Source organism: Syngnathus acus, chromosome 21, assembly GCF_901709675.1.
Source record: "Syngnathus acus chromosome 21, fSynAcu1.2, whole genome shotgun sequence".
Taxonomy (NCBI): Eukaryota; Metazoa; Chordata; class Actinopteri; order Syngnathiformes; family Syngnathidae; genus Syngnathus; species Syngnathus acus.
In genome coordinates, this window is record NC_051105.1 from 8908706 (window position 1) to 8924456 (window position 15751).

At 45.0% G+C, this 15751-nt stretch overlaps 1 protein-coding gene across 4 annotated transcripts; it reads right to left on the minus strand.

The window, feature by feature from the left end:
* Window positions 1-24: 24 nt before the first annotated feature.
* On the minus strand, window positions 25-15603 carry ranbp2 (RAN binding protein 2). 4 transcript variants are annotated; one of them, XM_037239365.1, is made up of 30 exons: window positions 15373-15603; window positions 14321-14388; window positions 14124-14235; window positions 13641-13793; window positions 13324-13554; window positions 13079-13221; window positions 12762-12957; window positions 12504-12638; window positions 12213-12372; window positions 11766-11947; window positions 11465-11661; window positions 11227-11350; window positions 10960-11091; window positions 10712-10849; window positions 10271-10402; window positions 9959-10180; window positions 9790-9873; window positions 9243-9387; window positions 9022-9116; window positions 4462-8917; window positions 4165-4242; window positions 3222-3383; window positions 2816-2902; window positions 2569-2744; window positions 2134-2383; window positions 1959-2048; window positions 1712-1866; window positions 1347-1620; window positions 907-1256; window positions 25-743 (listed from the first exon to the last, which is right to left on the minus strand). In XM_037239365.1, exons 1-30 carry the CDS (start codon window positions 15442-15444, stop codon window positions 438-440), a joined length of 9105 nt encoding a protein of 3034 aa, XP_037095260.1. In that variant the 5' UTR covers window positions 15445-15603; the 3' UTR covers window positions 25-437. The 4 variants fall into 4 exon arrangements, with proteins under 4 accessions (XP_037095260.1, XP_037095259.1, XP_037095258.1 ...); XM_037239364.1 differs by having other exon boundaries at window positions 9022-9104; window positions 10960-11121; XM_037239363.1 differs by having other exon boundaries at window positions 10960-11121.
* Window positions 15604-15751: the final 148 nt, after the last annotated feature.

The following is a 15751-nucleotide window of genomic DNA, read 5'->3' on the forward strand; positions in this document are numbered from 1 at the left end:
TGACTTCAAAAATAAGGAAATGAATTACTCAAAGCATTTTTATTTAACGGCACGGCAAACTGATTTTCCTGAAGCTTCCCCCCATCATGGTATATGCGGGCAACAATGAATACTGGGAAAGAGACAACACAAACAGGAAGTCTACATGAAACAAGTAGAAAGCAATGGTGCTTTCAAATAACATTTCTTTAAATTAACATTTTTAAGATTGGTCAAAAAGGGCCGTGTATGCGTGTAAAGAGTACCAATACATTCAAATTGAGCACATGCAAGACAAAAAAAAGTTAATGTACAATTCTATAGACAACAAATGTATGACATTTTCACACCGGACAGTGATATAGATAATGCGCCCCTTAAAAAATATCTGTGGCTCTTGACCAGTAGTGTTGTGGTCAGTGTGTAATTCTTTAATAAGACTGGACTGTCCATAAAGTCTAAATCTGACCACAGTCAGCAATAAGGAACTTCTTGGTGGGGACGCCTCCCTTTGTGCCGAGCTCCCCCATGTGTTGCACTATGTCCATGCCTTGCCGAACCCAGCCAAAAGCCACATGCTTGAAGTCCAGGTGCTCTGCCTTTTTCAGCGTGATAAAGAACTGGGAGTTGTTGGTATCGCGACCACGGTTGGCCATGGACAAGATGCCCGGACCCGTGTGGCGGACGTCGAAGTTCTCATCCTCGAACTTGGTGCCGTAGATTGATTTCCCGCCTGTGCCGTCGCTGTTAGTGATGTCGCCACCCTATGGAAGCCACAAGGAATAACAGTCAATGGCAATACCGCCACTTTATTAAAGGGATCCAACTCCAGCATAGTGACTATTTTATTATTTTTACAATATAGTCTTACCTCTTTCACATTGCCAACAACATCTGAGAAACTAAGTTGATATAACTTTTCCTCACCTGACACATGAAGCCTGGTATGACCCTGTGGAAGATGGAGCCCTTCAGACCAAAGCCTTTCTCGCCCGTACAGAGCGCCCTGAAGTTTTCCGCCGTCTTGGGAACAAGGTGAGAGAAGAGCTCGACGATGATGGTGCCGAGAGGTTGGCCGTCCGCCTCTAAGTTGAGGAACACCTGTGGGTTCGAGTCTCTGGAGTGCTCCTGAATTCTGGACATGGGTGCGGTGGTGCACGAAGCGTCGGTTTGGCTGATGTGGCTTTGACATTCGCAGAAGGTCTTCTTGAAGGACGCAGCAATCTCCGGAGTTTTGAACTTGACCGCGAGCTGTTCTACTGCACCCTCTGCGCTGTCTGGAAATCCCCCAAAAAAAGAAAAAAAAAAAGCATTTAAAAGCACCCCATTCCATCACACGTCATAGCTGTACGGCTGCCGTTGTGTACCAGAGTAGTCCGTGGCGGTCCAGATGAGAGCGTTGGCCGAGGTGTTCATGGGCTTCAGCTCCATCGCCTGGGAGATATTGTGGTTGGCGCAAACCCGGAACACCTGCTCCCTCCTCATGAGGATCCGGTAGAAACGCTTGGCCGGGTGGAAGAGGATCTTGATGTCGCCGACGCCGCGCTCCTTCCACTGGCTGAGGTCCCGGTCCCATCGGAAGAGCTTGGCGCGCTCCTTGAAGAGGATCTCTTCGTCCTCCTCTCCAGACTTGGTTTCCACCTGAGAGGATGGAGTGAAGACAGCGACGGGACCAGACATTAAACAGTCAAGATTTCAAACTTGTTTGCATGTCCACGTGTGAGCAAATTACCTCTGGTAAGGAAACGATGGGCTCAAAGTGTATGTCAACATTTTTCGCAGAGTTCTCTTCATCACTTGCGCCCTCATCATTGTCCTTGTTGGAGGATGCGGGGGCCGAGGAACCAAATACAACCGCGCCTGCGTTTGCCCAAGAGAAGTTGGAATCTACATGCAGACACACAAAAACACCACAACCCATTAAAACAACACAACATATATGTCAGTGTAGAGAAAGGAAATAACACAAGCAAAAGAACCTTGTGTTCCAAATGCAAAGCCTTCTGTATTTTTGGCCAGGTCAGCAAAAGAGAAGCCCTCTACCGCAGTGAAGCCAAAACTAGGTGTGCCTGTAAAGGAAGAAAATTCTCACCAAGAAACTCAATGTAAAACGTCCCTTTTATGTCGGACACATCATCTAACCCTAGGACAAACCTGCACTTGGAACAGCGGGAGGGAGAGCGAAGGGGGCAGCAGAGGGGGCAGGGGTGGTCTCCGGCGCCGGCTCAGTCTTAGTTGACAGGTCGATGGGAGAGCTGCTGCTGCTGGGAGCTCGCGGTGGCACGTTTGCCGGCTGCTCTGATGCGTCTTCCTTTGCGCTGTATTCGCAGCTCGGGGATGCCTCAGATGTCGGGTTCTCATCGGGGCCACCGGTCTCTTTTTTAGCTGTGTTTAACTGGGCATCCTACAGTCATGAACGGAAGACGTGTCAGAGTGATCGTAAGACTACAGTGTCAATTAGTCCCTAGAAAGGTGCTACAAAACAAAACAAATCCCAAAAAGTAGCATTTATTTTTGTGGGTGATAGGTTTAGCGTTAAATCCAACTACACAGTAACACTTTGTTTAAACACTTTGACCCGCTTCTTACCAGTTGCTGCTGAGCCTTTTGGACTTCAGTCTCAAAGTCCTCTGCCTTGTCAGGATCGGGGTCACTGTCAGTGGTGCTCAAGCCACAAAAGAAGGTGGGTGGAAGCTGAAGGCTCTTGGCCTTCTCCTCTTCCTTGGGTGTTGGCTTCTTCTCCCAAACGACCTGGCAGTCGGGCTCTGAGTGGATCGGATAGAAACTATCAGTAAAATGATGAGGGGGTGAAAAAAGGGACTCAAAATTTCCATACCATGAGCAGATACAGTGACTTTTTTTTCAGGAGGATCAGGGTAAAGTTTTCCATTCAAGGATTTCACTGCCGACTCGTAATCCTCATCTACACAAAAAAGTCAATAGAACAGAATTTATTGTACATGGAATAAGCTCAATCTCATCATTAAGTAAAATAGACGAAATTTTGATGCTCAACTCCAACTTAAAATGTTTTCTCAGTATTTTGTCAAACATTTTAAAACGGATTCAAATTTAATTTAATTAATTAAGAGTTATCAAAACATCAGTGCTGCTGTCCTCCTCAATGGTGCTGTTGACAAATGAGGGCTGACCCCGTTTACATTACGTCCGTGTCGGACTCATCTCATGCTTCAGTCGCCATTGTTCAACTCCTACTGTCCAAAGTGAAAGTGCAGCCTCACCATCAGGTTGATTGTCACTGGTGTAGCCTGGTTCATTCTGGTAACAGAAAAAGGTGGGGGGCAGCAGTAATTTCCTGGCTAAAGCAGCTTGCTCAGCGGTGGGTTCCCTGACATACACAATCTCCACCTCAGAGTCCTCTTCTGACCCTGCACTGCTGACTCCTGTGACAACAACAACAACAAAAAAGAAAAAAAAGAAATCAGTGAGTAACGTGCAGTCAATAAATACGTTTGGACTGCAAATGATGGGTTAGTTTTGCACACAACATATAATGCACAGCAAAAATAAACATGCATCCAAATTAATGCCATTTCGAGAATAACAACATACTGAACGCATGCCGGGGTGGTTCAAATCACAGACTTAAAAAAAGTGTGAAATTCAACACTGCTACACTGGACAATTTAACTACGTGGAACTATGATTAGCATTTGCTGCCACACTAGACTGGGAATTGCATTTCACACTGTTGCCACGCTTCCTGCACTAAATTTGGAGTGCGAGTTGTTAAGACAGTCGACACTCAGCTCACCATTTAGGCAGCATTGGCTTATGTAAAATCCTTCCTCTTGGTACTACTGATAATTGATCAATATTTGAGACTGCCATTAAATGGTGGCACTGTTTCTGGCCCTGAAACTAATCAAAGATAGATATCATTCAGGTTGAGTCCCACAAACAACATTCTAAACAAAGCATGAGCAAATTATTTCTTATCTCAATTTGTCCACAACATTAATCAGAATAGTGTCTTAGTTTATTGGAGCGCATAGAACAATATTGCAAAGAAAATGTTTGACTTGACTTCCATTTCAAATGCAACATTTTCTACACAGACATGCAGATACGTTAGTTTTCCTGTTTTCCACTTCGTGCATGTGAGTTATTCCTTTCTACCACCCAGCTGGAAAGTGTTAAGGCACACTGAGGTCATTAGAGTACCTGGACTTTCAAACCGAGCGCTCGAAGTGCTTGTCCAAAAGGCCGTTGGGTTATCTTTGAAAAGTCTAAAATCCAGTCCTAAAGGATGATGGGTTTTTGGGTTAACAGGAACTAAATGGAAAGGCCATCGCCATTGGCCAAAATTGCGAAAGAAACGTTTCTTGTTTTTCTTTGCTAATGGTAGCATTAAATTTTAAGGATATTTACATGATCAAATTTATTTTTTTAGGGGGTGGCACACTAAATGTTCCCTTTCCGAAAAGAACATTTGAAAAACATTGTGTAAATTGTGCTTACCCGTTTGTGGAATTTTGAAGCCAGGTGGCACAGGCGAAGAAGCCTTGTTAGGCTGCGGGGAATCTTTCGTTTTCAAACTGGCTTCGCAGTCACCGCTATCGGAGTTCGATTTTGGGCTGCCAAATATCTTCTGAAGACTGTCCGAGCCAAACACAAACTTAGGGGGCGACATCACTGACTTGGTGGGGTTGAGAGGACTCTGAGAACCGGAAGTTTTGCTCTCAATGAAGAGTTCGGTGCGTTCCTTTGTGGTGGCTTCCAAAATAGCAATGGCCGCCTTCCCGCACACAGTTTTCGAGTCGCCGCTGCCCTGAGAAACGATGGATGCCACGGGGGTCATAAGTTCCACTTTCTCCTGAGCAATCTTGGCTTCATCAAAAACCTGTTTGAAGGTGTTTGCCGTTTCCTGCAATTTGAATCTCACAGCCAGCTGCTCCACTTTACCCTCTCCTTCCTCAGCAAAGTCCAGTGCGCTCCACACCCAGGCCTTCTCCGCACCCTTCATGGGTTCTAGCTTCATTGCTGCCGCGATCCATTGGTTCGCGCAGATCTTAAGTACCTGGTCTCGTCTCATAATCAACCTGACCCATTTGGTGTTATAGTTCTGTAAGATTTTGAGATCTCCAATACCTCTCTCCTTCCACTGACTCGCTTCTTTATCATAACGATAAAGTTTGGCTCTATGACTGAAGACGACCTGTTCATCTTCTTCACCCGTGGAAATCTCAACCAGGTCAGGCAGGGGAACGACCGGGTCAAAGTACAGACCGTCTCTCTCCTCATCTTGCGTAACATCTTGCTCTTCATCTGTGCCCACCGAGGAATGGCTCTGGTTGAATTTAGCGGGAGACTTGGAGGGACTTATGCCAGGTTGGAAGCTGAAGCTGAAACCACCCATGGACTCCCCAAAGCGGAATAAGTTCTTTCTTAGTGGGCTGCTGGCAAGTGGAGAGGCATAGACAGATGAATCGGCCGTGTCATCCAAGGCCTCTTCTCTCAGGTCATAGTTGTCCCACTCTAAGGTAGGGCCGGTGCTTTCACTGTGAGGCTTGAATAAAAGACTCGACACCGATTTGACATTAGACGATGCAAGCTTGTTGTCATCGGGGTTGATCTTTGTTTTGTCGTCTGTCAAAAATGATTTCAGGTCTTTCAAACCAGACTTCATTTCCTCGGCTTTCTGAATCAGGTGTGCAGTCCTGCCCGAGTCGACCAGTTTGTGAGGGGTTTGCAGGGGGATGTCCAAGAGGAGTCGTTGACATTCCTCAAACTTGGCCTTGAATTCCTCCGCGAGTTCTGGGGTTTTAAATTTGGCGGCCAACTGTTCCGGTTTGGCGTCGCCGTCCGAGAAATCATTGGCCAGCCACATCCACGCTTTATCCGAGCCCGCCAGCGGCTTGAGATTCATGGTGGTAGTGATCCAGTGGTTGGCGCACACCTTCAGAACTTGCTCTCTTCTCATCAAAACCCGAAGTCTGCCATTGGATTTGTTTTTCAAAAATTTCAAGATTCCCACCCCGCGCTCTTTCCACTGACTGGTGTTTGTGTCAAACCGGAAGAGTTTGACACGCTGGGAATAAAGAACCTGTTCATCCTCCTCCCCTGTGACAAGGTCAACCTTCTCGGGCATTTGAACCACCGGTTCAAACTGGATGTCATCGTTTTCTTCAGTTTTATACATATCGTCTTCCCCTTGCTCATTTGTCTTGGTCGGGGTTGATGAAAACAGTTGTTCGCCAGCGCCAGAGAAACCTTTGAAATCGAGGTCCTTCTGACCAAACTGGAAGTCTGAAGCAGGTGACTTTGCCAGGTCTGCAAAACTGAAAGTGTTTGTTTTACCAGATATTAATGGATTTGTCTCAAACTCTTTCCTGAGCTCTTGAGGGGTAGAATCATTTTCTTTCACTTTATGTTGATCAGCTATATTTCGAAGCAAGCTGGAGGCCGAACCGGAAGCCACCTGATCGCGTGGGGTAGACGACTTATCGGTTTCATCTTTTGCGGTGCCGGGAATTCCAAATGTAAAGCCACCTGCAAGCATGGGCATTGAGAAAGAGAATCCAGAAGAACTTGTTGTGCTCGGAGGAGCAGACGGGGAAGCTTCAAACTTGAAAGAAGAGGCAGAGGTCCCTGCTTTGTTTTGGCCAAACTGAAATGAGCTCGCAGCTCCAAAAGGTGTACTGAAGCCGCTTCCAGTGGGCTGGCCCGCCGGTGTTTTCACTCCAAAGTTGAAGCTGAAAGCGGAAGCTGACGAAGTAGTACTACTTGTGCTTTTCATTTTGGGATTTGGTGTCAAACAGGCAACACATTTACTGCTAGCGGCTTCATTTGTCAACAAACAAGAGTCACAATTCCATTGACCGTCTTTCTTGGAAAACATGGCTTGTAACGATGTACCCTTCTGTCGATCGTCTTTTGCGACGTCAGCTCCGAAACCGGAAAACGGTGATGCCGTTGATTGATTTGCAACCACGGGAGCTTCCACTTTTGGTTCACTGCTGCGCTTGGGATTTGTACAGCTGACACAATTCTCTGCATCGGCTTTATTTATGACATAGCACGCAGAGCACTCCCACTGACCAGGTTTCTTTGCAAATTTGGAGCCAAACCCAGAACTCGCAATGGATTCGGAGTCGCTACTTGCAGATGCACTTTGCTTTTCTATTGTGTCAGCGGGTTTACGAGAACTTGTTCGCTTGGGATTTGTACAGCTGACACAATTCTCTGCATCGACTTTATTCATGACATAGCACGCAGAGCACTCCCACTGACCTGGTTTCTTTGCAAATTTGGAGCCAAACCCAGAACTCGCAATGGATTCTGAGTTGCTACTTGCAGACGCACTTTGCTTTTCTATTGTGTCAGCGGGTTTGCTAGAACTTGTGCCAAATGTAAACGATGAAGTTCCAGAAGTATTAAACACAGGAAAGGGGGAACCACTACTGCTAGTTTTCTGTTCACTTGTCCCGAACTTTAAAGTGTCACTTGTCCCAAATTTGAAGGTAAGGGGAGTGCCTTTTGATTCATTTTCGGTCCCCTTGTCTGGTGTCGTGGTGGAATTGGGATTGGGACTTTGGCAAGAAAGGCACCTCGCAGCCTCTGGTTTATTTCTCACATAGCAGTCAGCGCAATTCCATTCGCCTGCTTTTAATGCAAACTTAGCTTTGAGAGTTTCCAATGGTTTCGACGTTTTTGCGTCATCTTCTTTCTTCTCTTGTGGTGCCTCTTGTGATTTCACCACCAGGCTCTGGGCTTCTTCAAACTTACTCTTAAAGAGCGATGCCTCATCTATTGTTTTGAAGCGGATGGCGAGTTGCTCAGACTTGGGCTTTTCGTCTGCATAGTCGATGGCATTCCATACCCACGATTTATCAGAACCAGCGTTCGGTTTCAGTTTCATATCAGTGGTAATGTAGTGGTTAGCGCATATCTTCAGGACTTGCTCCCGTCTCATTAAGAGTCGAACTTTTGCCGTTGTGATATGTTTCAGGATTTTAACATTGCCAATGCCTCGTTCCTTCCACTCCTTTGTCTCAGCGTCGAATCTATACAGCTTTGCTCTGTTGCAAAACAATTCCTCCTCATCTTCCTCACCCGTTTTCACATCAACCTTATCAGGAAGTGGTACAATGGGTTCAAAGTGAGGTCCATCATCATCGTCGTCGTCATCGTCCTCCTCACCATGACTGCTATCATTGTCACTATCGTCTGCGTTTTCATCTTCGGGTGCAGACCTGGCATTACCGAACATTGGCTGGGCAACATCCCCAAATTTAAATGGCTGCTCCACTTTTCCAAACAGACTCAAAGGGCCTGTGCTTTGCACTGTATTAGCAAATGAGAAGCCGGACGCATTCTTATTGCCAAAAGTGAAAATACTCGCTTGGCTTGCTGTCTGCTCTTGAGCAGGAGGCTTCTCTGGCAAAGTATTTGTCTTACTGGCGATGTCAGATGTAAGAAGACCAAGCAAACTTTCACTGGGTTTAGCTTTGGATGCTGAGAATGTGAAATCTCCATCGTTGGATTTAAAGTTGGAGTTGAATTTAAAGGCAGCTGATGGTGTCGATTGGGAAACCGTGTTTGTTCCAAAACTTGGGACCTTGGGTGCTTCAGAAGGTACTTGCTGACCGAAGGAGAGCTTCCCAAAATCCACAAGTTTCCCCTCATTGTTCTTTGGTGGCTGAGCAGGGATTACAGATGGTTTAGTGAAATAACCAGGCTCGGGTAAAGGAGGGTTGGTACTTTGGTGAGGTATACTCTGTCCATAATATTCTTCACTATACGGTGACAGGAGATTGGTTGCTGGCGATTCAAATCGAAGAGGGGCGGCGAAGGTCTGCTCTTGAGGGGGGTAGACGCAAGCAGGGGCCGTTTGCATTGGAGGAGTATGAGTCGGCGGCTGATAGGCATACATATGCTGCTGAGGTGGCATGCGGTTCATGCCGTACATTGGGCCCTGTGTTTAAAAAAAAAAAAAAAAAAAAAAAAAAAAAAAAAAAAGGGGGGGGGGTCATTTTCAGCACGATGAGATTTTGCATACTAACACAACGCTTAGTTTACCTTTGTGGGGGTTACATTTGTTGTTGTGCGCAGGAGATACTGAGAGTTGTATGCTGGAGACTGATTGTAGTAACCAGAGGGACCTGTAGTGGAAACTTGACCACCAGAGCACAAACATGAAGAAAGTATCTTCCATCAAATAGCTTCCTACTCTTGTTTGATATCAATAGCAATCTTACATAGCATTTCAAAAAATTGTGCGCTCCAAAAAGTACACTGACCTGTCAGGGGGGCCCCATGGTAAGGCTGGACAGGAGTAAAAGACTCTTGCAGCCCTTCAGCGCCATAACTCTCAGGATACATTTTGTGATGAGGAGAGCTGAAGCTGTTTGATGAAGAGTTGTGTCTCAGGTCATGGACCTCATTCTGCAACGAGAAAAGCCTCGTGGCTCAATTGGACGCATCGCAGGCGCTCCTTAGATAACCTCTTTGAATAATGTCTAACAAAACAATTGGTCGGCTCTAGACTAGATATCTCGGGGTTTGATAGACTGCAAACAGGTGACGTGATATCATCGATAATATTCCTCAGGAGTGAAGTGACAGCAATGCGAGTGCGCACACGCACACAGAAATGTTCAGTGGAACTGACTTCATTGATCATACAAGTGGGTAGCTACTTTGCAGTCAAACATGAGGTTACACAAAATAATTAGTGTATCACTAATATCTAAACTATGACGCAAGAGCAAATGTTTCCTTCACATCATACAGAATAATGTAAAATAAATGGACAAACACTGTGTACATTTTAATTTATAAACATACCTTCAGGGCTTCAACTTGCTGACACAGCATTTGGAGAAGACTTTTCTGGTCCTCCACCCAATGAGGTGATATTTTTGGAGAAATCTAAAACAGGAATGAAATAGTAGTACAACATTTAACCCAAAAAGATGGTTATCAAGTAATAAGCTAGTAAGTAACTGGAGCCTACCAGGTGCCTTTTGGAAGGAGAACCGATGCTTTTGTTAGGGGAGGGACTGGAAAACTTCATGTGTGATATGGTGGCACTGGTGTCTGTGGGATAAGCAGGACTTGAATGGGTCAGTCCCATAAAACCACCATTCTTCTCCTCTTCTTCATTCTCTCCACTCTCGCCAAGTTGCTGGTTCACATCATTTAGAAGGTCGAGAACTTCTTCCATGGACACTGGAAGCTGGAATACGATACGCAAGCAATGACTTGAAAGCTTTCAGAGCGTATGAACACTCAGACTCACATTAAGAAGAAAAATAATAAGCATTACTTTTTCAACCTCATCCGCGTTGGCATTGTAGATCTTTAAGAGGTAAATCCGGAATTTCTTCAGAAAAGTGATGCACCTGTCCTGTGTCTCCTCAACTCCATTGCTGGCCTCCTCTGACAGTCGCTGGTAGATCTTTCCAACAAAACATGGTTAGTAATTAATTGAAAGCTGTATTAATGTTCACACATACAAATGACGTGATGGATTTGTAACAGACTACGGTGATTTTTAATATATCATTGAGTCAAAAGAAGTGACAGAACATTTCAGCATCATGAGAGCTAACAAATCAGATAACAAAAATGCAATTTTATTAGAACCATAACATGACATAGCTGACGGTAGGTTTATCAAATGACTATACCTGAAAGGAAATGTTCCTAAAACTAAATCTATGCAATAATTAGTCAGACAAGCAATGAGTAAAATCAGTCAACCAACCTGCGCCAAATGCCAGATAGATGACATGTTATTGATGGACTCCAATGTTGAAATGGCTTCCTCTGTCTTGCCCTCAATGTCAAGAAGAGATGCATGTGCGACTTTGGCTTCCTCTTCAAGCCCCTTCACCGAGGACACCTGGGCAGGAATAAAGTTGGGTGGATTTAATTATGGTCTGCTGGCAAACCAAATGCAATGTTTTATCACAAGGGGTAGACAGTCATTGGGTTTCAATTGGGAGTACTAACCCGAATATCTTTGGATGGAAAGTGTATGTAGAGGGGGTCGAGAGGTTCTGGTATGCTTCGTCTGTTTTTGATCTTGTCCAACAGTGGAAGGACAACCTTCCAGTAATGGACACTGCGGCTGATGTACTCCTTCTGGTCATAGTAGGAGTTAACGCCATCACCCTTTCATTTACAAAATGTGCAGATGAGCCTGTCGCTGCAGCTTGATTGATCAGCTCTTTTTCCAAACCCATACAAATGTCAATCTACAAAAAAAAATCTACTTACTGTCTGGCTAAGACACTGAGCCCAGTAGATAGCCAATGCTGGATGCAGCCCGTGTTTCTCTCCGGCTCTCAATGTATTCAGTCCATGTTGTACGATCATTCGCAATTTGGCTGACATTCCAGGACTTAAAAAAAAAGAAAGAAAACAAAGCAAAACCACAAAAAACATGAATTCTTCAAAAAACGAATAGGGTTTTTTTTGCACTGATTTCACAGTTGGCGAAAGCTGTTACACTCACAGGGCTTGTTTGTGAATAAGACTATAGACTGCATCCCACCACTCCCTCTGTCTCTCGGTGGTCAAGAGGCGAAGGAGGGGAAGAGGGAGGCAGCGAGGCTCATAGAGCTGCTGTTGCTGCTGGTTTATGCCACTGCTTATCTTTGCCGTCTCCTGCAGTTGACAATGGCTGCAGAACACCACACCAAGTATAAAGACCTGCAAAGACAAGAAACAGATTTATCCAGTTGGTTTATTAAAGAGGTTACCATAATAGAATGGTTGCTTTATAGACTGAATCTGACGCGAGTGCTTTCACCAACCTCTAAATCCAGAAGGCAGATGGACTCTGGTGCATTTGAGTCCAATTTAGAACTTTCTAGGTTAAGTCGAGGAAAAAGTTGCTGTAGCCAGGCCCGCAAGGATGGTTTTTGGCCAAGAAGGGACCACTGCAACCCCAACCAGCTTAAATGTTGCAAGTCTCCGCAATGCAACAGAACAGAACCTACAGAAGAGACACAATTTATTGCACTGTGTTGTGATTGGATTTCTAAACGGATGAATATGCTTTGTTAATAAAGTCTGCTTGTGGAATTGGGCTATTCGAATGGCCTTTGAATGTTTGACTTTTGTGAGAGATACCTCACACCCCACATAGACAACATGATCTAAATGTAATATTTCAAGATTGTAGTTTTTGTAGCAATACCCTTCTCACAAAACTAAATGTTTCAGTTCATATTTGCCATCAGTGTATTGTGGTTCTGCACCTGCATCCCACTTGGCTAGCTGGGAGATTTCTGGAGCTTGTGCTTTAATAAAACGAATGTCATCATTGGCAATAAAAGAGGATCCAGTCGAGGCCTGCGGTCCTAACAGTAGTTCAACTAGAGAGTCCTGACCGCTACGGTTCCCAAATGCCTCCACCACCTACGCACATACAAACGCAAAACAAAACCAAAACAAACATGTGGTCAACTGTCATTGTAAACATTTTGCAGCATAAATATTGCAAAGGACGCTGACGGTTCTCACAGATGATCAACAAAAATCATGCATACCTCTCTGATCAAGCTGCATGGATCAGTGCTCAGATTAAGCAGCATGTGGCCGGCCTGACTCTGTCTGTCGTTAGCCAGCAGCTCGAGAAGTTGTGGTGCAGACTGATCTCTCTTGGTCACCTTTGGCTTGGGAACCTAGTAGGCAGACAAAAACAAGTCTCAAACTAAGTGTGCTACCATATCCCTTGTATGTCACTAAAAATTGTTGGCAGTACAACATTCTGGAAAGCAGTTGAATTCCTGTCAAGGGTTCAATACCTGCAGGGCGAGCAAATAGCAGAGCGCCGCCAGGTCTATGACTGCCCTCCATTTCTGTTGGCGTTCCTGAGCCAGCTTCAAGAGCAGTGTGCCAGCATGCAGGTACAGGTGAGCTCGCATCTCCGCAAACATCTCGCAAAGGTCGTCTGTGTGCTGGCCTGCAACACCTCTCATCTTCTGCATAGCTTGGTCAAAACTGCACGTATGCAAGAAGATGGCAAAAATATAAGACATAAGACACGTGATCGGTCAAAAGGGGTTCGAATCACCCAATTTCCCAGCATCCGCTCACAACTGGACACGCAACACACACTCACCACTGGAGCGCGTCAAGGGAGGCCTGCACAGCGCTTCCTGAGAAAGTGATTCTCACAAGGTTGCAGTGGGCCAAGAGCAGGTCTCTCTGAAGACGTCGACACATCTTGTCATTGCTGGACGTGCTGGGCTGAGTAAGGTAATCCTGAAAATTGTTGGTCCAAGTGGATTTTGGTAAATGACAAAGCAAAAATAAAAACACATCCGGTGCAGCTTTCTGAAATCCTCCATTCGTGGCCATACTGACCTGAAGCGTGTGCACCACCACAGTGTACCAGTCCAGGCTGTGGCGCAGGAGGCCCCTTCTTTCAGTGGCCAGGCAGTGCTTGACGGCCTCCTCCAGGCGACCGTCCTGACAAAATAGCTGCACCAGCTTCACGTTAACGTGCGCATCTCCTGGTCGTGCTGCCAGCTCAGCTTGAAGGAGATCAAACAGTCGGTTCCAGCCCTGCTGACCTTGACGACTCAACAGACGCTCCTTCACAAATGGGAGGAGATAGAATGCATACCTTTAGTTACAAAGGCCAGTAAAACCAGTTGGCTGAGAAGATAAAAATGTCTCACCTTCAGGTTGAAGACTGCTGGGTTCCCTGGCAACAATTTGGCAGCCTTGTCCACCCAAAACTCAGCTCTGCTGTCGCTTTCCTCTTTGGCGACCAGTAACTCAGCCACCTTCAGCACCAGGTCTCTCTGGACCGGGTTCAAGTCCACAGAGCGCTGCAGACACAGCACAAAGGACATTTAGACACACAATGACTCAGTGAATACACCAAGGTCAGCAAAATACAGATACACATCAGACTGGCCGTTTTTAAGAACAGAATGGCAGACATTCAGTTAGCAGCATCTCAGCTGGTACTAAAGCATTTACAAGTTAAAAGTTGGCAACAATTAAGAATGTGGGTAAATTTACACACATTTTAACTCAATTCAAATGCTCTATTTGACAAAGAGACCACAGGGCACTAAACAAAACAATTTTTTAAAAAGAAGTAAAAGCACCACAGACTTCCTATTTCCTACTAGCAACCTCCATGGCCATCTTACCTTGTAGCATCCCACTGCCTTGTTGACGTCTCCCTCTCGCTCATAGAGCTGTCCGAGAAATTTGTGTGCTTTGGGATCCCTCTCTTGGACTTTGAGATACTCTGATACATGTCTAAGAAAACAAAATCAATATATTTAAAAAAGCACTGCCACTGCATTATTCAGTCCCCCCCCCCCCCCCCACAACTCATACTTACCTTTTAGCCATTTCATACTCCTTGGCTTCAAAGTATAATTTAGCAAATAAAAATCCCTTGACAGGTCTCTGTAAATGACAAACATTCAAAGAGATTTTGATTGAACAACAACCAAAGAAAATCGTTTTTTTCCCCCTTGGATGTCTGAGATATATTACAGTAGCTATAGCATAATTTCAGACAAGTAGATACTGTGATCCTTATCTTCTGTAAACACAAATACAAAACAAATAACCCGCCAAAATAAGGGTTTACGTCTACTACTGTGTTGAGTATCAACGGAAGAAAAAAAAAAAAAAAAAAAGAACGAGTAACGTAAGTGATTCCTTTTGCACAATTTGTATTGTCTTTATTTCATCAGCGTTTACAACGCCATCAAAGTACAAAAAATGTGACATTTTGGATTGAAATCAGCCAATCACTATTTATACTATAATGAATGGCACATTTATTAACTTCATGTTGACCAGCACACAAAGACAATCGAATTTAGTTGATCTGAAATGATTAATTTATTACTATAATTTTTACTTAACTTCTGTGTGTGAAACAACATGCCCATATCACAGGTGAGTAAATGTTTCACCACTTATAAGACTTCAGTTTCGTTTATTCTGCTTAACTTTCTTGATGAGTAATTCTGAAAAGGCCATCAAACACCAATCGAAGTGAACGGATTACTTGTGTATCGTTCAAACTATGCTATATAATAAAACGGACACACTTGATCATTAACGACCCTTGTGGAAATGTTTTTAGTATGTCAAGACAAGCTAGGTAGCAATAGCTTAGCTTCTCTGGCCAGCCCACGCCGCGCGCCTTCTCGACATTCAAGGGGAGGGACACGGTTATCGTCATAACGCCGGTTAGCTAAAGCCACTAGCACGCAAGGACTCGTAGAACTATCGATCTGTAGACCCCCCCAACTCAAGATTAGTTTGATTTTGTTTGTGACTCATTCGGTGTTTCTCTTGAGGCGAATTGACTTGAGATTCGGTGAAGAAGGAACGCAGTTAGCAATGGTAACATTAGCCGCCACCGGTTCCACTTACCTCTTTGAGTGAGGGAGACGACGTCTGCACGGAGGCCACATACCGGTCGACTTCAGCTTTACTTCGCCTCATGTCTTCTCGAGTACAGGGCACTAAATAAGTTGGTAACGTTGTTGAGAATGGGGTTCGTCACCAATTACAAACGTGAACATTAAAAGAGTGATCACGCCGTCACATAACCCGCTCGTGATATTATTGCGCAGACTCGGCTAACGTCAAATGGTAGAAGCGTCACATGGGTGGAGCCCCGGCTCGAATCGGCCTGCCTGTCCAATCAGAGCAGAGTATACTGGTGACGCAGTTTCAGTTTTGAGAAGGGGCGGGGCTTAAGCGTCGTGAGAACTGAATGCTTGAAGTTGGCCACTGTTTAAATGTCGAA